Here is a 21,132-nt window from a genome sequence, read left to right on the forward strand (position 1 = left end):
GTTTCTTTTACAAAGAAAGAGGATAGCTGCCTTATTCATGACAAGTTGGCAACTAATCAAAATACCATAGATGAATGTCAGGCTTAGGATTCAGCAACAGTTAGGCCCACCCAAACTATTCAAACCCAAACCTTCAAAAGCACGCACCGCATCGGAATGTAGCGGGCTGCGTTGTGATGTGGTATTTTACAGACGTTGTCCGTGAGGTTTATTGTAGATAGGCCATCAAAGTGTAACTGTTTGTGAGAAGCCGTTACAAGTTTGTCCTTGAGACACGAATGCCTGATCAAATAATGCATGGCACGAGTACGGGACGACAAAAGCCCCCCTCCCCCATACACAGACAAAGACAGACAGACACACACACACACACACACACACACACACACACACACACTACACACACACACACACACACACACACACACAAGACCTACCCACATACCAAGTTTCAGGACAATCCATCCAAACCTTCTTCAGTTATCGTGCTAAATTACACACACATACATTTTATGATTTCATAATGCCTTTCTGGTGCTATACATCCTGATTGTAAGTCACTTATCACAAACAATAATCACTTTAATTGGACCATAAATCTATGTAATCTGATAAAGGATGAATTATTAACTTAATAGGTTTATTTGTTCTTTTCAAGGCTATACGGCTTTTTGAATATCGAAGTTTTTCATTCACAACCATTTGTTTAACATGAGGATCTTGTTTAAGTGTTTGTGACTAAAGACTTTTGCTAAGCAATAATTCACCAACCTGATGATATTATTCACGCCCGCGCGTAAGGATATAAAATATTTTGTAAATAAAACATTTACCACCAATATTCTGTCCACGCATATCCAGAGCCAGCTTATGACGTACAATATGTGATGTTATATTATATATTAATATACGTGGCGTTAAAATTATTTTTATGTCACATAGGGTTTTTAAACCTCTTAAAGGCCATTTTAAATGTATGTGCAGACGTCTGGATCTGTATGTAAAAGTGCTCACTGGATTTGAGCCTAATGTCATGGGTATGTCTTTACATTTTACAAGTCTGAATTTAGTGACTAACCTCGGTACCATCCTGGTTAGTTTACGTCCGTTTCCATAGTCGGAGTGGACGTAAAATCTAGGATATTTTATTACCACATGAGAGTCCAATCTGCAGTACCGCTCCCGGCCGCTACAGGCAAAATGTTAAAACCTTTTTCTGCAACCTTCAAATACTAGTGGTTAAAGTCTTTAATAAGGGGAATGGGGAAGTCATTAAAGGCTCGCCAGGGGGTTTGGGGCATAGTTGTCTTTCGAAAACCTGACCATTTATAATTAAAATCAAGCTTGAACTAAAACAACTCGAAATGTGATCACTAATACAAGAAAATAAATCAATAAATGATTTATTTTATCTTCTATATCTGAGGATACAAATACGGAGATCAGCAAAATCATATGCACAATTTTACTGAGAATATGTTGTGAATTCCTGCCACTCTTTGAAGTTTTGTTCTATATCGGTGAAAGACATTATTGATTACAACTTAATCTGGGACATTTCACAGAACAATTCACACTACTGCTTCTCATGGTGATATATTCTGGATCCCGCTCTGCAGCTTACTACAGAGTCGCTAGGAGGAGCAGTAGCACTGCCCGTTCTTGATGACGGGGTGCATGCTGAACATGTGCCGGGCGCACATAGCCAGGCAGCACAAGTAGCCATTGCCTGAAAAGTACAGAGGGAAAAAAACACTCAATGACATTGACACTCAATTGTAAAAATCAATTACATAATTCAGGGGTTCATTAGCATTCCCTGCTTTTGTATGATTTTGTTGGATTGAATAAATAAATTGAAATGAAACTAGTCAATTTGATAAATAATATAACAATATTGTTGTTGCAATTTTTACATGCTTTGCCTTGTTAATACTTGAGATGGATTTTGTTGAAATATGATAGAAGATGTTTTCAATAAAATTATTTTTCCTGAGTTAATTTTTTTGTATGTTGTCAACTGATGCAGGAACTCACACGGTCGGCGACGCTCCATGATGGGGAAGTCTTCCACATCGTACATCTCAGGGTCAGCCATGCCCCCCTCCCCACCTGCCTGCAGAAAACAACAGGTAAGAACGTCATCTAGCGATGTCTAACAGAATGTCAAACAACACTCGAGTCTGGAAATTATACCAGTTCACCCTTCCTTTTCTTTTCTTTTCCTTCCTTTCCTTTCTGTATTACCATTGCATCATTTGGGTGAATTTTTATAAAGAAATTTGAACCAGCTTTTTTTTAGAATCCCCAAAAATATCTTCATAGGAAGTAATGATCGCATGGGCTATACGGCTATATGATGATAATATTCACCGTCTTCTTTCTCGATGTATATCTATAATGGTGGCAAAAGGCCTCACCAGTTTCTATAACCATCTCTTTATCCATTTATTCAGTTGCTATACGGACTAACCTGGTGTCATATCACCACGCTCCGGGGCTTGTATAATGATATACCATTCTCATTAGTCTCTCATTACTATTCCGTATGTTGCAATCTCCAATTTACAGGAGTAAATTAGAAACTCTGTTCAAACGATGGGTCTCTGCAGTCCTTCGAATCCTCGAAACTCTCTTAATAGATACGTTAATTGGCCAGCTTGCGTCACGAAGCGAAGAGGAGACATCACAACTCTAAATAAAGGACACTACATGTCCGCTCTTAAAGACATCCAGTGCAGTTTTTAGGGCCTGGAAACCCGATTTTTCAAAGCCAATATTCTAGTCATTTATCTACATACTGAATTGAAACCACACTATCCCAATGTATATTGGCCACCATGAAGCTAACATTCTGGCGGATAATGGTTACTGAAAAGGCCCTGGACTGATTTTAGGGTACCACCCAAAAAATAAAGGACTCATCTTGGGGCTTGTTTCTGCAGTTCTGAATGCTCTAAGTATAAAATGATGACTCAAATGTGCTAATGTGAAGCAATATATATGTGTCAATATCACAAAGATTGCCTTATTAAGAATTTTTCCATGAAATCACACACTGGGTGCCTTTAATTTGCCAGCTTGTGTCAGATCTTCAGGAAGTGAAGAGGAGACATCACAACTCTAAAGGGCACTCCATGTCCGCTCTTAATTATAGCTCTAGGAGTACGATAATGACTGTGTAGCAGCTGTGTACTCAGTGGCTCACAAGCCTCAGGAAAAGGGGCTCGTCTTGCGCTTTATTGTATCCAGAACCGCGCCTATCCAGTTCTTTGATCTGAATGGGTTGGGGCCCGTTAGGCCATGTTAATTTGATTATATGGATGGCATTTGCGCGCGCATGAATTTTCGTCCGTTTCAAGCAAACCTAAGACGTTTCGACCATACTGTAAACCGTACAAAGCAGCTGCAAAATTAGAAAATATATGCCACAAAAATTGCAAAAGAATATTGGAAAACGATACGAATAACGTATACGTAAAATGCCAAAATAAATTCCGAAAGAAAAAACAGAAAATGTGAATTTAGTATAAGCTAGTTTATTATTGGCCATACCATACTCCGTGTATTAGTCATTTGTTCAACCTTCATGACCACGTAGATTTCATAATGAAGGCTACTTTTTCCTAACTTTTTTTTATTCGCACGCTCGCATTAGTTTTGCTGTCCCCATATGATGTCATCCATATAATCAAATCAACATGGCCTAACGCATAAAATACTGCCTTGGGGGTAAATGATGCTCCCATCTGTTCAGCTGGGCTAATTAAGACGGAAATGAGACCATAAAAGACGTTTCAAACGTCACTACTTCCGTGGGAGTAAAATGTCACACCTGGTCTGTTGTGTGAGTATTGAATGTTACCTACAAAACAGTATTAAATTCGCCACACAGAATCAAATTGCCTATGTAGTATCAAATTACAAAAACAGTATCGAATTGGCCACGCAGAATCAAATGGCCAAGCAGTATCAAATTAACCATGCAGTATCAAATTGAGAAAGCAGTATCAAATTGAGAAGGCAGTATCAAATTGAGAAGGCAGTATCAAATTGAGAAGGCAGTATCAAATTGAGAAGGCAATATCAAATTGAGAAGGCAGTATCAAATTGGCAAGACACTATCAGATTATAATTGGCAAGAAAGGTATCAAATTGGCAAGACAGTATCATTGGCAGAGCAGTATCCACTATGCTACCCATTTGGCTGGTAAGAAAAGATACGATTTACCAGTACAAAAAAGAAAGCCCGATAAAATTGCTGAGAACACTTATTGCGTGGAATAAGCCGACGCCTAGACACACAACATACATACATACACAACACACACTACATTTCATTTATTTCGAAGCCTTTTAGCCCTGCCGGGCTAGTCTTCCAAGGCTCAAACATTAAAATCACATACATGGAGAATACAGTGAAAATACAGTGAATACATTTAAAAAGACATAGATACATCAGAACATCAACAAGAAACACGCAAATCGATATTCACAATTTAAAAACTTTTACATTTACATTTAATATTCTATGTAATATTAATACATACCCCAAGATCACGGTTCTGATCAGACTTCAGAAACAGGTCATATGACCCGACGTTGTCCATCCGAGGAAGACGGAGTCCTAGTAAATCAAAAATAAGGAAATAAGGAAAGTAGCAGTCTTATCCTTTTTCTGTAGATGTTACATAGAAAAAAGACATTGTGTTTTACGTGTATGTCATGTCTGAAAATCCGTAGCACAACCAGGTTTATTTGCTACCAGTAACATCGATATATATATATATATATGCTAGTTTTCAACAAAACAATGTACTACTACCACTAGCCAATGAAACAGCTACCAGCAAAAAAAAAACAGTTACTTTTTATGTGAAGTAGACTTAGTGGGTCAATTCTTCATATTCGATCAATTCTTTTCTTCAAAGGAGGATGACTTTTCATGTGCAGCCAAATCTAACTGTTGTTTCAACGTTTTAAAATGTCTCGAAGAGTGGCTTCTTGGTATTCGGTGCCTTGGTGAGTTGAATTTATTTGGCTGATTTTATGGTGTAACAGATATACAGTAAGTGAGCTAGTTGTTTCCAGCCCTGTTCCGGTACTAATTAATACTCTGTAGGAAATCAATCTACGGTACCTTCCGTCTCCTTGACGAGGGATACTGTGAAAAAGATCACCGCTGCTAGACCCATCAGTTGACCATATTTCCCCGCCATTTTGTCTCTAGGGACAACGAAACATAACATTAGAAAACTACCAAGGAAACAGGTAATTTGAAAGGACCTTCCGCCTTTTTTGTTTGCTTTCATTTGATGCCCGCTGGTATCGTTTCATCAAAAATGAACGTTGCTGCTGTCATGAAATTATAGATATGAAAATGAAGTTTTTTAAGATTTGCCGTCGAAGTTGTTTTGTTCTTAGGTTGGATGTAAGAAGTTGATCCAATGACTACATCAAACAAAAAGGGCATAAGCCGGTTGATAATTGCGTTTGGTAGCAATCATGGCACCACAAAAGGTCCGAGAAAATTGAGCGGGAACTCGGACCTGTGAAGGTCCCTGATCATCAAATAGAACCACGTACTGTACCGTAGTGGACGGTCCAAAGCAATCAAGAAATCAAAGGCCAAGCCGAGGAAGTATGAATGTCCCAAGGCTTAGTCCCAACATGGATACTAGAGGATTGGAAGACCAAATTAATGGATATATAGTATGTAGCTTTAAAGAGGGATTTAAGCGCCCTGGGCCCTGACCACAAACCAATGTTGAATAAAGAAAGTCCTTGCTTTAAAGTCGTCCAATGTGATTTCAGGGCGGCAATACAAAAAAAAATATTCTGCATATAGAAATCTGTCTAATATTAACATTTACTTCAGAATCTATTTCTTAACACATTTTCGTCATTTCATACTTGAAGCATTTGAAATAGCTCCCTGTAAAATAGCATGGCAGCTATAGCCAGTCGCAGATTAATATTGAGCTCTGATAATTCGTACGATTTAAATTCATTGACAGATTTCATAGTGCAATTAAATGCAACAGATACACAGTAAGTCCCGGTTTACTAAACTACATAAACGTAACAGAGCCATTTAAAACCATTAAAAAAAGAAACCAGGAGTATGATATAAAAAATTGGTTAGGAATTCGTATGGGCTAACTGATGAATATTATTTCTAATAAATAAGTTCATAAACTGTGATATGAAATACAGAGGCAAAGCCAAACGGTACTCACCGATTTCTTCCTTTACTGCAAGTACGTCTGGTAGTTGAGCGCAGTGTAGCTTGTATAGATATCCTTCCGCGAGCTTCGGTAAAAACACATATAGTTCGGGTACAAAGTAGTGCAGCTTCATAGACAAAGGAGATCTTGGAGTGATATAGGAATAATATAGGACTAAAGCAAATGTTGAAAAACAATTTTTATTTATTCTCGAGAGTACAAACAATTGTTTTAATTTCTTTCACACTCAACCTAGCCAAACAGGCCATTTTTACCTCAATACAGGGCATTAACTCATTGAAACCAATCAGAAGGTGTGTGAATGTGGGCTACAAGATACTACGCAGGTGGCCACTAGAAAACATACTAGTAGTGTATTTACAGGGAACTTTAGAGACACCCAAGTTCATGTATTCACATGTTCAACTGGTATAAAACATTTTTCTACATGTCTAGTTTACGCGCACCTCATCCCTCTAATATGTATATATTGCATCTCTCTCTCTCTCTCTCTATGTCTCTCTCTATCCAGTACCAATTAAGTAGCAACATTTCTCTCATCACCAATAACAATATAGTTTTATAGTACATGTATTATCGTTATAACCATCATCATAATCAACATTATCGTCATTATCACCCTTAGTACTGTTATCATCGATAAATATAGAATAAGAGTGCAGCATTTTATTATACTGCTCTAAGCTAAGATAGGTTAAATATATGCCGTCATATCTGTTTTCTTTCCAAAACTCTCAAATGCTTTTTAAACGGTTATGAAGGATTCTAAAAAAGACACTTCATTCATACTGCGCATTTTGAGCTAACCATCTGATGTTGATCAAACGTTACGTGAATTCGGAAACCAGGTTCCTGCAAACAACTTCGTTACATGGCAACGTATGAAAATATTATGTACATGACGTCAAACATTCGGCTCTTCTAGGAATTTAACAGGTTCAGTCGCAGGGTTGTTTGTTACGTCAACAGGTACTGGACACTATCTGGAGCACCCTTGGAGCCTTTGACGTAGTATAACGGTGATCGAAAAACCCAATGAGTGCTTATTAGTGGATGCTCACATTGAGTGCACGCCAGATGTCACATTATATTTCCTTAATATGATTTCATGCCCGTAGCCAGCATTTTAATTGGGGGGGGGGGGGCTTCCTACCACCGCCACTAGCTTCCTAGAGGGCCCCTGGCAAATTGAACATTCTGAAATGCCATTTCCTGCGTTTTGGGGGAGGATTTCAAGGCAGAAATAAGAGACAATCACATAACTGTTTCACACAATGTTGTAAGCGTACGGGTTTTGAAAGAAAAAAATCAATATACTAGTATCCTATGCCCTACCAACCTGATGAAATTTTTCCGGATGTTTAACACAGTATTTTATTTGAAGATGGATTACATGTCTATCCGGATGGCATGATGGCATTTAAAACTAGAAAGGTAACATTTGTAAAGCAAATGCATAATGTTTACCGTCGCATATGGTCTGCTCTGTTAATTATTACTCAAACACATTCATATATGTGTATATGGTCATACAGACATGAGTCTAAATCCCTCCTGCTATAACATTGCAACATGATGTAGGCCAACCCTAGTTACCATGGTAGCAGGCAATCTGGTTCAGGTCATTGACCTTTTTGGTCAGGGAAAAGAAGAGGAAGAAACTGAGCAAAAACAATAAATGGTATCAGGTCCGGACAGAATCAGTCCGCCTTTTTAAAAAAAATCTTGGTATTTTAGATATAAAATGGGCCTTTGGGTGGGTCTGGCTACGGGCATGCTATTCGCGCACTTAGATATCAATGAAATCCGGTGATTCGGTTGGAGATGGCGCTACCGTGCAACTCATCAGGGGGAAGTGGGCACTTGACGTCATGATGCCGTCATATCCGGTTCCGGCCTCGCTCTCTGGAAAAGCGTGGTCACGCAGGAAGCCCATGATGGCAGACAGCCCCTTACCACAGACTTCAACCGGCGGGAAATCTAACGGGTTTCCCGATACGTCGATGACTTGGAGGTTGGCCAGGCGGTGCAGTTCTGCAGGGAGGCGGCAGATGGCGTTGTTTCTGACGTGCATCATCCACAGTTTGGACAAGCTGCAGATGTTTACCGGCAAGGCTGTCAGCTTGTTGTTGTTGACAGAAAGAACTTCGATGTTCAGCAACCGGCAAATCTGTAAACAACAGTTGTACAGATAAATTGCATCAGATAACACAATATAAAACACAGCATAATCATGACAGTTTTACATTTGCATTCTCCCTTTATAAGCAATATCATTAAAATACGTATTGCCCAGGAGGTGAATCAAAATTGACTGTCCAGCTAAATATGGGCATGTGGCTGCAGCTGGGCTATCCTGAACTTCAGCCCCCAGTCTGCTGGGTGGAAGAGACCTCGGGGGGCCCCCCGCACCCGCTGGACAGACGTCCTGGCCAAGGACCTGGCCCTGGCCAACATCACCCCTGAAGAAGCGCAGGGGTAGCCCAGGACAGATCGAGATGGAGGGAGGTGGCCCGCCTAGTAGGCTCGACGCACATCGTGCAAGAGGACTGAGTGAGTGAGTGAGTGGCTGCAGCTGGGCGCGTCATGCCATTAGAAATTTGCATATATGCATTTTGACCGAGCTTCCGGATTGGTCGACTTCGGTTGTATAAGTTTCAGTCGACTTACGGGATTCGTCCAATATTGCCCGGGCTGTCAATCAAAGTTGACAGTCCAGCCGAATATGGACATGTGGCTGCAGCTGACCTCGGTTGTATCTGTTTCAGTCGACTTACGGGATTGGTCAACTTCGGTTGTATAAGTTTCGGCGGAGCTACGGGATTGGTCGACTTCGGTTTCATCAGTTCCCCCCCAGCCGTTCCCATGTAACAGTGACAGGACGTACCTCTTCAGGAAGGTGCCGGATCTGGTTACTGGACAGCCACAGCTCCCTCAGCCTCACCAACCTGCCCAGGCCCTGCGGTAAGTCCCTCAACTGGTTATAGTCTAGATACAGAACCTCCAGACTGGCTAGATCACACACCTGGTAGGGCAGAAAAGGGAATATTTGTAGAAGATTCTTCAATATTGGTCAGTGCCTATATGATAAAAGTACACAAACAGAATAAGACATGTATGCATTGTGTATATTTACAGAAATCTCAAAATGTACTTAGTTAACACTAGCGCATCTCTAAGGGTAGAAAGGGTAATATTTGTAGAAGATTCTTCAATATCCCTCAGTGCCTAAATGATAAAAGTACCAACATATGATAATGTATGTATGTGTACATTTACAGATATTTCAAACTCTACTTAGTCAACAGTAAAGTTTACACAAAATTAGCTTTGTTAATGTACGCAAGAGAAACTTGGTCCAGCTACATGTAGTTAAAGACTTGGAACTTACGATTGTTACTATATTTGTGTAGAAGATAGAAGTTCTATTTAAATTTACTAGGAAACGTTTAAATTCTTGCAGGTGGTTCGTGCTCGCGTTATCTTAAATGTAAAATACATAATATCGTCAAAATGCTTCGGTGACTGTCAAAATAGTGTAAAGCCTGTTTAGGTTGAAGTGGGGTGGTTTTCCTAATTACCTTCGCCAAGAAGGTTATGTTTTCAGGGGCGTTCGTGTATGTGTGTGTGTGTGTGTGTGTCTGTCTGTCTGTCTGTAAACACGATAACTTGAGAAGGCCTTTATGGATTGTCTTGATACTTGGTAGGTGGGTAGGTCTTGATGAGACCTCAAAATGATTAGATTTTGGACCCCCTAGCGGCTTGTTATGGTACTGCAGCTGAACTTCCGGTTTTGATATCTCATGATCTAGACATGCTATGGTAATGAAATTTAGATGGTAGGTAGCTCTTGTGCTGGGAAAGAAGTGACGTGAGTTTAGGCCCCCTAGCGGCTTGCTCTGGAACTGCAGGAATAAATTCTTGAAAATATTCAAAAGGGGATAACTCAAGAACCGGTTGACGGATCGTCGTGATTTTTGGTATGTAGGTAGCTTACGTGATGCTTAATATAATTATGTCACAATTATGCAAATATGGATGTAATTTGCATAATTTATGGGGAAATTCTATAAATCAGCTGCATTCCATGATAGGACAATTGAAGCTTGTGACATTGGTAATTGACAACGAGAGAAACACAGGAAGATGTTGATTATGTTAATAATGACTTAATTTGCATAATTAATGAGAAAATTTTATAATTATGTAATGATAACTGCCTGGAATTTCATACTTGTGGTATTTGAAAGTTAAATTGAGATGAACATCATTGAACATAATTTATTCAAATCAGGACCTCATTTGCATAATTTGTTAGGAAATGCTAGAATGCATTCTTTGTTAATATAAGACTGTCTTTTGGCTGAGATTATGATAAAATGATATAATTAATGAAAATTAGGTTCCTATTTCTTAAATCAGGGGGGAATAATCTAATCTAAACTTTGTCAGTCATAAAGTTTAACATCATTTGGCGAAGGTATGAGATCGGGGAACTCTAGTTTTGGGCTAAAATTGTTTACGCCAGACGTTCCTTGGAGACAGACAAAAACCAACAGACAATGAATAAAATTAAGTGATGTATAGATGATACACAAAATGATTGGTGGCTGGATAGTGTGTGTGGGCTGGTCTTGGAATTGTAATCAAACATCCCTGTAGGCAAGAAGTTCCTAAGATGCTTGCCTTGACCTACCACAGGTGTTTTGAGACACGAGACAGATAGAAGTCATCCTTGAAGATTCCTGCGTTTCGATTCCTGTGAGTAAGGTATGTGAGAGTTTTCACCATTTCACAGATAATATATGCATTGGCCTTTTCGATGTTCAAATTGGTCTATCGTGATACATTCTTGTGTGTCTCGTCAGAGCGGAAGGCATTTACGCATGGAGATCGTAATTTGGGCCAAGGACTGGTCTACAGATTAAATATGACTTGGTCAGTCAGAAGACCTGACATGTAGTAGCTTGGTGTCCAGTCTATCGCGGTTGGGGCGGGTGATCTTCGGGGCCGAAGGAGCTCTTCCCCGCCCGAATCAGCTAGGTTCCCCGGTAGGTTTTGCACGATGGGAGTTCAATTAGCCCCACCATAATTAACTCCTAGGTAAAGCGTACAAAAGTTTATTAGAAAGCTTCTACAGGCGTAAGACTCCCACCGGGTGTCCTGTTGAGCTGGGCGGGGGGAAACTATTAGAGCCCCGAAGACAGCCCGCCCCAACCACGGTAGATTGGATACCGGTATACCAGGCTAGACACGCAGCAATTAATTCAACAGGTTTCAACTGAGGACTTTGTTTCAGCTGTGGCATTTGCTACTGCTTCAATGTAACTTAAGGATATCTATATTCAAATGTTTAAGTCTTGTTTACGAATGTAGTTAAGCATGCTTTGATGTCTGATTCTGTACAGTGAAGGCGTAACAAACAACCCTGCGACTGAACCCGGACAGACCAAGACCAAGAGACCTTCGTAAATCAAGCATGAAGACCATGGAACAGGTAGCAGCAGTTCTTTTTCTCATTCTGACAGGATGTGGAAGTGTAGACATAACGTGTTTTCCTGGGTGCAACAATACAAACTCATGGTCACAATGCCTTCCTAACAGCAAGTCACGTCCTAGTATAGGTCCAGTAGACGTCGCTTGTATCATATGCACTACCCAGTTACAGCAACCACATGTACTTGATGACACGAAGCTCTCTCACGCAACCTCAACATGTTTTCCTGACAACATACATGTAGCGGTTAGAGGACTCCCGCTTGGAAAACTTACAGCAGGGAAACTCAAACCGCCTCAACACTCAATAATACAGTTCCTCGCATTTTTCGAATGTGGAATCACAGATTTGGAAGACCACGCCCTAGAAGCTTTTCCTCAATTAACATCATTAGAAATTATTTCTAACAAGTTGACTGAAGTCAGACAACAGTGGTTTAACAGTTTGAAGCACCCGAAATATTTCCAACGTTTGTCTTTGTCTCACAACAATATAAGCGATATAGATCCTTCATGTTTCCAAAACCTTTCCAGTCTAATGTCGATAGTTCTTGACAATAACTCGTTGAGAAGCATCCAGCCATCTTGGTTTACTGGACTAGAACAATTGGGCCATCTTTCTCTGAGATCTAATCTTATTCAGAACATTCGCCCGGGTGCGTTTATGTTCCTTCGAGACCTACACAACTTATACTTACACAACAATCCGTTGAAATGTCTGTCAAGAGATACAATAAAGGGGTTGTCCGAACTGAAAGAATTAGACATTGGGAATCAGGTACTGTATTCTCTTGATGCTTCAGCTCATTTCGTGTTGAACTGGACGCTTGACTACAGCCATCGCCGTATAGTAGAGATCGTTGCAGTAACAGTGAACGGAGTACTTTTCTGCATTTCAAAAGGTCCCCACATGAAAGGATATCACGTTCAAGTGCACCATGCTATTTCCCTCAATCGGCAAATTAGGAACCCAACCCTTCAATGTCGAATCTTGAGCATTGGGTTGTCTGCAGCAGACAAGAAGATGTATCATCTACCAATTGCCATCGTCACAAATGATATTGAATCGGAAGAACACGATATAAAAGGTATTAGCTTATGCAAAGAGTCTTGGAACGATGTTGGAAGCGTAAATGTTGCTGTGGGCCGAGATCTTAACTTACGGATTGTTGCCATCAGTGCAAGCAAATCCCACCAATCGCAAGGCGTCGCTGTGATTCTATCTGATGGCAAAATTGATGATGACAACAGCAACGTGTCATACGTCGATGCATTCGGCACAAACGGAACTGGACAAGAACAGATAAAGAATGTGACGTGCTTAGTCGACGTCTTGGGGAAGATCCACCTACATGTCTTCACCACTCCTGTTGGCACAGTGCAGGCAGGAGACGATGACCAAGGGTTGATCAAGACTACAAGACAGTCGAAGACCAAGACAACAGAGCCTACTCCGGACCAGACGAAGCCTTACCCAACCCAAAGTGTAACAGTTCCATCAGACAAGTCGAAATTTTTACGTGTAGGTTTAATCACGGTGATAACTGTAATAGTGATCACTTGTGTAACACTGCTTCTTACTTATTTGGTCAGCAAGCGGGGCTGTTGTTGGTCAAGTGGTAACCACGCCCCCCAGGCTGCAGCCAATGCTTCTCTTGGGTCTCCCCTCGGACTTGTGTCCTTGAATAGCTGGATGGTCAGTGGCCCTGCCGTCACTGTGGATGTCAATCCGGATCCGGCAGGTTCCGGTGGAGAGATGAATCCGGACGCACAGCTTCCTAGTGATGAGCACGAATACGGCGAAATTCCGGACGAGTACTACAACTACTACAACACAAGACCGGTGTCACTACAGCACTACTGGGAGATCCAAGATGACTACTACAACTACGAGAACACCGGAACACGCCCCCTGTAGGTTCCCCTGTCACTGCAGGTGCCGGGCCAAGATGGCGACGACGATGACGTGTATACTTTCTACGCTTCCGGAGCTGTCAATCAAAATTATCAGGAACCCACACGTCAAAGAGCATACAGCTCTCCCTCCTACCAAACATCTAAAATGGGCAAGGGTCGGGCAAGAAATTTGGCCTTGCTTGGAAAATATGGCAGGCTAGAGAGAGGTTTCAGAGAGACTGCTACTGACATGTACGAAGATAAGAACCAAGAACCTACACGTCAAAGAGAGAAAATCGTCCCTTCGTATGAAACACCTGCAATAGGCCAGGGTAGAGCCCGGGACTTAGCTTTGCTAGGTAAATATGGCAGGATACAGAGAGGTTTCAGAAAGAAGGCTACTACTACTAGAATGTACGAGACCAATAAAAAGTATCAAGCACCTAAACTTCAAACAGAAAACAGCGTTCCTTCGTATGAAACTCCTGCAATAGGCCAACGTAGAGCTCGGGATTTAGCTTTGCTGGGTAAATATGGCAGAACGCAAAGAGGGTTCAGGAACAAGGCTAACAGGCTGTACCTGGTTGCACATACACTCGAACCCCCACAAAACAGCACCCAACAAAACACGTCAAGTCCACAGGTCCCCAATACAGCCATTGCCATTGCCCAATCCAAGGATGATTTGTGGGAAACATGCGAGATTGTTCGAAGAGACAAAGTTAAAAGGTCACAAACCTTCTAAGAAAACACGTGCTTCTAAGTTCTATATAAAATGTAGGTCTTGTGTGAATTTGAGAGAACGTTCATGCGAAACGGACAATAACCTGTCAAGGTCATGTAACGAAAAACAAATGTGAAAATAACGAGCGCTACCAGATGTAGGCGTGATTAATGACTTTCTCCCTCTGGGAAAGACAGAATCCAACTATATGCATAACAACCTGACCTAAGGGCCATACGGAAACACAGACACACACACGGACACACACATACCAAAAACAATACTTCCATTTTTCATGGACGTAAGAAGATGTACCCACCGATTCCGACAAAGTCTCGAACTTGTTCCAAGACAACTGCAGAGTCGTCAGCTTCTTCAGTCTCCCGATGTCACGAGGCAGACGCGTGAGGTTGTTGTCGCGGATGTTCAGCACTTCAAGACTGCTCAGATCACACAGCTCGTTCGGCATCTCATCCAGCGCCATGTTGGTCATTTGCAAATTACGTAGACACCTCATCAATCGAGTCTCCATCGGAAACGTACTGAGAGTGTTCCGGCTGAGGTTCACGTGTTCCAGTCTAGGCAAGTTCAGTAGCACGGTAGGAAACTTCTTGAACTTGTTGTTACTGAGATCCAAGCGCACGAGATCGGCAAGCTGTCGTAACTCCTCCGGCAACTGTTTCAGTTCTTGACCAGACAAGTCCAGACTTTGGACATCCATGTGCTCGTGTAGGTTTTCTTTCAACTCTTGTGAGGGAACGAAGTTCTGTCCTTTGTCAGAGTTGCCTAACGGTTCGTTCGTTTTGCTGACGATTTGCATATCCTCTGGCTTCATTCTCATAGATTCCTTGCTTTTCTGTCTCTTGCGAAGTCGTTCAAGAAAGGACTGGCTTCCCTTGACGGTGTCCCTGTTGGTGTCTATGACACTGGAGGTCGGTGAGATCTGAGCAGAGTTCACGGGTACAAGTTCTGTGCCTGTAATATCAGGGTCCTCGCTAGGGGCGCCCATGACACGCGAGGGTCCCTGTTCTGCCTGTTTGATGCCTCCCATTGGACCAACTGCCGACCTCCCATCACCTGGCCTGATGCGGCTTTCTCTCTTCGCTGGAAAACGTCTTGATTCGGTTTTTTGCTCCAAGTCACGCACGACGTCAGGGCGCAACGACGACTCTGTCAAGTAAAGAACAGACGAATTAGCCTACTAAACAAGTCAGTGTTTGTTGTTCATGAACACCATTCACTAGTAGACATTAGGATGCTTTTATGATTTTGACCTAGTACAAAAAATACATGGCACATTTGACAAAAAAAGACATTTTCAACTTACGCCCCTGCAGTTACAGAGCAAGCAGCTAGGGGGCTCAAACTCATGTCACTTCATCCCCAGCCCAAGAGCTATCTACAATCTAGATTTTGTGACCCTAGCATGTTTGGATCATAAGATATCAAAACCAGAGGTTTTGCTGCAGTGCCATGACAAGCCGCCAGGGGGCCCAAAATCTACTAGTTATCATTTTGAGGTGTCATCAAGACCTACCCACCTACCAAATATCAAGACAATCCATGAAGGTCTTCTCGAGTTATCGAGTTCAAACACAGAGACACACGAACGCCCCTGAAAACACAACCTTCTGGACGAAGGTAATAAGACAAAGGGATTGTAAAACATTACCTTGAGCTTCGTCTGGGCCTCTTGGACCTCCAAATTCAGTGTCCTCATCGATGTTCTGCCCGACGAGCCTCCGTATTTGCTCCAACACGCTTTCCATCTTCTGCAGTCTGTCAGTCAAACCAGGCAGCTTCTCTACGCCCTGTCCCTGTTGGAGAAGAGAAATGTCCATACTGTGTGGCCTCACCGGGGGTGTTGCAGTTCTCAGTCCGCCGACAGGTGGTGTTGCAGTTCTCATTCCGCCGACAGGTGGCGTGGCTGCTCTAATCCCCACCGCAGATGATCGCCTGCTGTAAGAAAATGGCGTCTCATCACGCTCGATCTGGTCGCACGAATGACTCCTCCTCATGCCAAATTGCCTCATACTACATACTGAACCTGATTCCAACCTTCTGATCTTGCGATCTCGTTGTTTGGAAACCCGCAGAAGCTTCAGAATGTCCTCGTCCCTCAGGAGACTTGTCAAACAGGGTTTCGCGTCACGCTCTTTCTCTTTTTTGTCAGTTTTGACTTTGGCGAAGCAACTTCTGGTGAGAGTCATGGTTCTCCGGATACCTGTGGAACAAGAGTGACGGTTGTTTGACCAAGTGTTGACGTCACACTTCACAAAAGCCACGTGACAAGTCTCACTGGGTCATCAGTCTACCGAAGAAGACCAGAGTGACTGGTCGAAAGCTCTCAGTTGAGAACAATCCTTTGTGTTGGAACAAAAGTTTTAACTCTAAACATGTAACTATCAACACAGACAAACGTTTACGGCAGAGTGTCGGTTATTTCTTCCAATTCAAAATGCTTACAAGCTAATTCATGGACCAAAAGGTTTTTAGCAACTTACTTCTGAGTCTCACGGTCTCTTGTGATACATTTTTTGATCCGTCGGCAACAATTGTAAAATGTTATCATCGTACTCAAAAAAACGCTACCAGAAACGACTGAACGTTTCCAAAATCATGTCCAGTTGCTTATGAAACTGTTGGTGTCTGTATAATGTCCTTGGTGTAATGTATTACCTGGGCTGGGTGTCTAATTATTATAACCTTTACCGACTTATCACACACACAATTACTTACCAGAAGTCGTGCATTTCCGGAGCCGTTTCCGTACGGAGATGTACTCTTGTTCATCTATGTTGACTTTCACGGCCAGCTTCCTCCCCAGCACCGCTACCCTCATCTGGTCCGTGATCAGTGCGGCGTCCAGACGATCGGACACACTCCCCGCCCCGGGCAGGTTGACTTTCGCCCAGAAGTTGTCCAGGTGTTCCACCGTGAAGAAGTGAAGACCGACCCGGCCGCTGCCGACGGAAGTCAGGACGCCCTGGAATTTGGCCAAGGCTTTCCGGAGAAGTTGTCGCCTCTGTTCGTCCTTGATGTTGGCCTGGAAGAGCGACTCGGCGACTCGCATGGTGGGGTCACCGGGGGACGTAGGGGAGGTCAGTTTCACGTCCACGGACAAGGCTGAAATATGACAAAGTCTATGTTTACCTAACGAAAACATATTGTTTTTGCTCTGTTTCCTCTTCATCTCCAACCCAAAAAGGTCAATGCCCTGAACCAGACCTTTACCTTGGTAACTAGTGTTGGGTTACATCATGTTGCAATTTTATAGCAGGAGGGATTTAGACTCATGTCTGACCATATATATGGATGTGTTTGAGTAAGAAACTTAGATATCCTACGCTGCCTTGAAAAACAGAAAGACAAAAAATTCAGTCAAACAAAATTTGCCTCCATATATTATCCAGTACTCACTTAAAGTGCTCCTGTCAGGAGTTGACTTAGACGCTGCTGGCGTCTCCAAGTACAAGGCGTTGACGTAACCCCCAGGCGGCGGCGTCTCTGTTGGGACGTCTTCGTCAGTTTCTGCGGCTGCAAACGTCGCATATTCCTCTAGATCTACGTCAGACCCCGGCGCTAGAACTACCTCTTCATCAGAGGATTCCTGTACATATCTAGATTCCGTTTCCACGTATCCTTGCGCGAACTCCCCACGTGGCAGCAGTACTCCACTGCTAAGTTCTGGGGCTGCGATAGGCTTGAATGAGCCAACCGTGGGACCTGTTGAAACCAGTCGTCTTTGTGGTCTAGGAGAGATTTCTTCCTTTTTGGCAATAGAAGGTTTGGGGCGGCCTAGCAGGTGAGCGTACTTCTGCCTAAACTTGGTCAGAAAGGAGTCCTGAGCGGGACTTTGAGACGGGTCGCCGGCGGATCTGTACGGTACAAGCGGCCCGGACACACTGCTGGGAGTGAAGCTGGTACTAGCGGTCATCAAACCCTCGCTGTGCTGCCCAGCAAACGCTACACTCTCCGCAAACTTCTGCTCAGAACCCATCGGCTGTGAAATGCTTCTGTTCAGAGTCGAGGCCCCTAAAGATGGATCCCTAACCCGTGCCATGGCGTTGCTAGTACTAACACCGGCCGGTCGAGGATATCTACTACTCCGGCTCACGATTGCCTTCTCTTGGTTAAATTTTGGCGTTTTAGGCACCTCTCGACCAGGATCATCAACTCTTCTTGCCACTCCTAAACCCGAAGGTATCTCGAACTGGCTACCAATGCCTGAATGCCTTTCTGTTGACCGCACCATTCTCGCCCTCCCTTGCACTTGCTGTGCCTCCTTAAAAGTTTTCTCGGTTGTGGAACTTGAAGAAGGTCTTGGCGGGCGACCCATTGGACGATTTTTTCGTCCTTTGACACTTTGAGGATCTTTCGGAGGCTTCTTGGCACCCACCGCGTTTCCTTTAACGTCTTCCCTCGAAGAAGTCTCCATGGTGTCTTGCCTGAAACTGATGAACCGCCTGAAGACTTGGCGAAGCTCCAGAAGCTGAGACTGTGTCCACAGGTCTTGAGCGATGCGAAGAATGTCTGGTGAAGCAATCGGGCAGATTCCAAGTCTCCTGCGGGGTGAAACAGTTACAGGCAGGTCAGAATAAGTTCACTGCTTCGTGTGTAGCATAAGATTCTGTCACGACATCGTAAAATGACCTGTTCTAATATTGTTTTACACTAGCCAATAATGATGAGTAGCATAAGATTCTGTCATTACATTGTAAAGTGACCTATTCTAACATTGTTTTACATTGGTCTATTATAGTGAGCGCTGAGTAGTGTAAGATTCTGTCGCGACGTTGTACCTCTTCTAACAACGTTTTACTTTAACCAGTTATATAGTGAGTGGCATAAGATTCTGCCACGACATTGTACAATGACCTATTCTAACATTGCATGTAGAATTACTAGTATACTGACTACAGTTATCAATGAGAATATTGGAATTCCCAGTATGTTTTAAAATTACACTCTAGTGAGTGATTATGTACAAATACTAGTAGTAAAAGTGTTATAAATGGCAGGTTTTGCCACTATATACTCTTCTAAACATGCCTTCGCTCGATCGAGGTACGTAGATCTAGAAAATTTAGGCATCGCACATGTAAGTTGTAACGCAGCCGAAGTAAAATTAGGAAGAAGTGGCAGTATATACGAACTCACCGGTACGTTTTTCTTGGCGTGGGGTAACAATGCGGTAACTTATGACGCTTATAGTCTAGGCTATTCTTACAGAATTCGCTTTACCACGGTCCACGGATCGGAAAGACTCAAGACCTCAGACCCACTGTTCCTTGTGCCACTTCTGCTAATCTTCTGCCCCGCACCAAGCCATGCGCTCGGGCAAAAGGGGTACTAATTTGCATAAAGCTTGTTCAGAGCACACGTGGGACGCCGTAAACGATTACGAACACGTCCTGACGTAATGGTGCCATCAAGGCGGGTAGCCTGGATGCCAGACCCCCGCGCGAATCCCACACGCCCCGATAACAGATAGAGTTGGCATCCGGGGGCTAATTTGCCAACTCCGTGCGCCGGCCGGGCGTGTTGCGGGAGAGCCAGTCGACTAGCCTGGGCGCCAGGCTGGTGCCAGGGGCAGTATAAAGGCTAGCTCCTCGGCTCCGAATGTACCATAGAAACCAGATAGACTCGAGAGACATAAGTTAGACCCCCAGGTGCTAACTCTGGGATCGGGGCTTGTGGCTTCCCCGGCCGACGGGAATATTGAGTCGAGCCGGGGTCTGGCAGCAAGGCTACCGGTTGACGGGATCACTGAATTTTCTTTCTCTATGCAAGGACATTATACACAGTGTATAATGTCCTTCATGCTCTATTCTAGCTAAGCGCCGGAGCCTGGTACTCAGTCTAAAGGGTGGGGAGATATTCATTTGATACAGAAGGTAAAAAATACATGTTAACGTGGACCCAAAATGGAACATCCAATTAAAGTATCTGATTTATAGTACATGTGCGTTACGCTGATGATGTCATGATTGTCAAAGTGAAACCATAAGCATATTTTCACTGCATGTGCGATAAAGCCTACATATATAAGGAATGGTATGGTGAAGTTGGCTGTAGTACAAATTGTAAATCATGTTGATATCATATCTATTATCACCAACATGATATGACACTGTAACGTCAGCAAGTGCTGTAATCTTAAATAAGCCGCTAGGGGGACCAAAGTAATGTCATTTCTTCCCAGGCACAAAAAAACATCTACCAACCAAAATCCATGACCCTAGTTTGTCCAGATCATGAGATATCAACACAGGAAGTTCCGCTGCAGTACCTTAAAGAGCCGCTAGATGCTCAAAATGGAATCCTTTTGAGGTTTCATCAACACCTACCCACATATTAAGTTTCATGACTATCCATTCATAGCTTCTTGACTTTATATATCGCTCTAAACTACATACATACATAAATACATACATACACACGCGTGCGCGCGCGCACACACACACACACACACCAAAAAACATAACCTCTTTGCCGAATGTAAACAAAAAGATCATTGACTAAAACAGGGAATACAAGAATATACCTCACAGCTGGGCGTACGTTACTAAGCTTAAGGTCAAACCCGGTTTAGTCTGTGGTGTAGGATACTGTATATATAACACGCTGGTGAATCCGTACACAGATCCCACGTAGTGATAAGGGACCTGGAATGTGTGCACTGCAACTATCGATGTAACGCCGGAGGGGAAGGGGTACAACGACTCCAGGTATGCATACATGTTATAACCATGAGGTTACATAAGC

The 21,132-nt window shown here is 42.8% G+C and overlaps 1 protein-coding gene across 1 annotated transcript; it reads right to left on the minus strand.

Moving 5' to 3' along the window:
• Positions 1 to 1,467: 1,467 nt before the first annotated feature.
• Positions 1,468 to 18,923, minus strand: LOC109469014. Its single transcript, XM_019767403.1, has 7 exons — positions 17,785 to 18,923; positions 17,104 to 17,490; positions 8,151 to 8,363; positions 5,141 to 5,224; positions 4,551 to 4,627; positions 2,038 to 2,116; positions 1,468 to 1,729 (listed from the first exon to the last, which is right to left on the minus strand). The coding sequence occupies exons 1-7, from the start codon at positions 18,800 to 18,802 to the stop codon at positions 1,635 to 1,637; spliced, it is 1,953 nt and encodes a 650-aa protein (XP_019622962.1). The 5' UTR covers positions 18,803 to 18,923; the 3' UTR covers positions 1,468 to 1,634.
• Between the last annotated feature and the right edge of the window lie 2,209 nt (positions 18,924 to 21,132).

This window comes from Branchiostoma belcheri, unplaced genomic scaffold (assembly GCF_001625305.1).
Source record: "Branchiostoma belcheri isolate BF01 breed outbred unplaced genomic scaffold, Haploidv18h27 scaffold2, whole genome shotgun sequence".
Classification (NCBI taxonomy): domain Eukaryota; kingdom Metazoa; phylum Chordata; class Leptocardii; order Amphioxiformes; family Branchiostomatidae; genus Branchiostoma; species Branchiostoma belcheri.

Bases quoted from the DNA above. Each gene is read 5' to 3' on its own strand.
- LOC109469014 (XM_019767403.1), bottom strand. From the start codon at position 18,802: ATGGAGACTTCTTCGAGGGAAGACGTTAAAGGAAACGCGGTGGGTGCC. The intron at 17,491-17,784 runs GTGAGTACTGGA...GTCATATTTCAG, and splicing joins TCCTGACAGGAGCACTTTAA to CCTTGTCCGTGGACGTGAAA. The intron at 8,364-17,103 runs GTAAGTAATTGT...ACAAGCTGACAG, and splicing joins CCGGAAATGCACGACTTCTG to CCTTGCCGGTAAACATCTGC.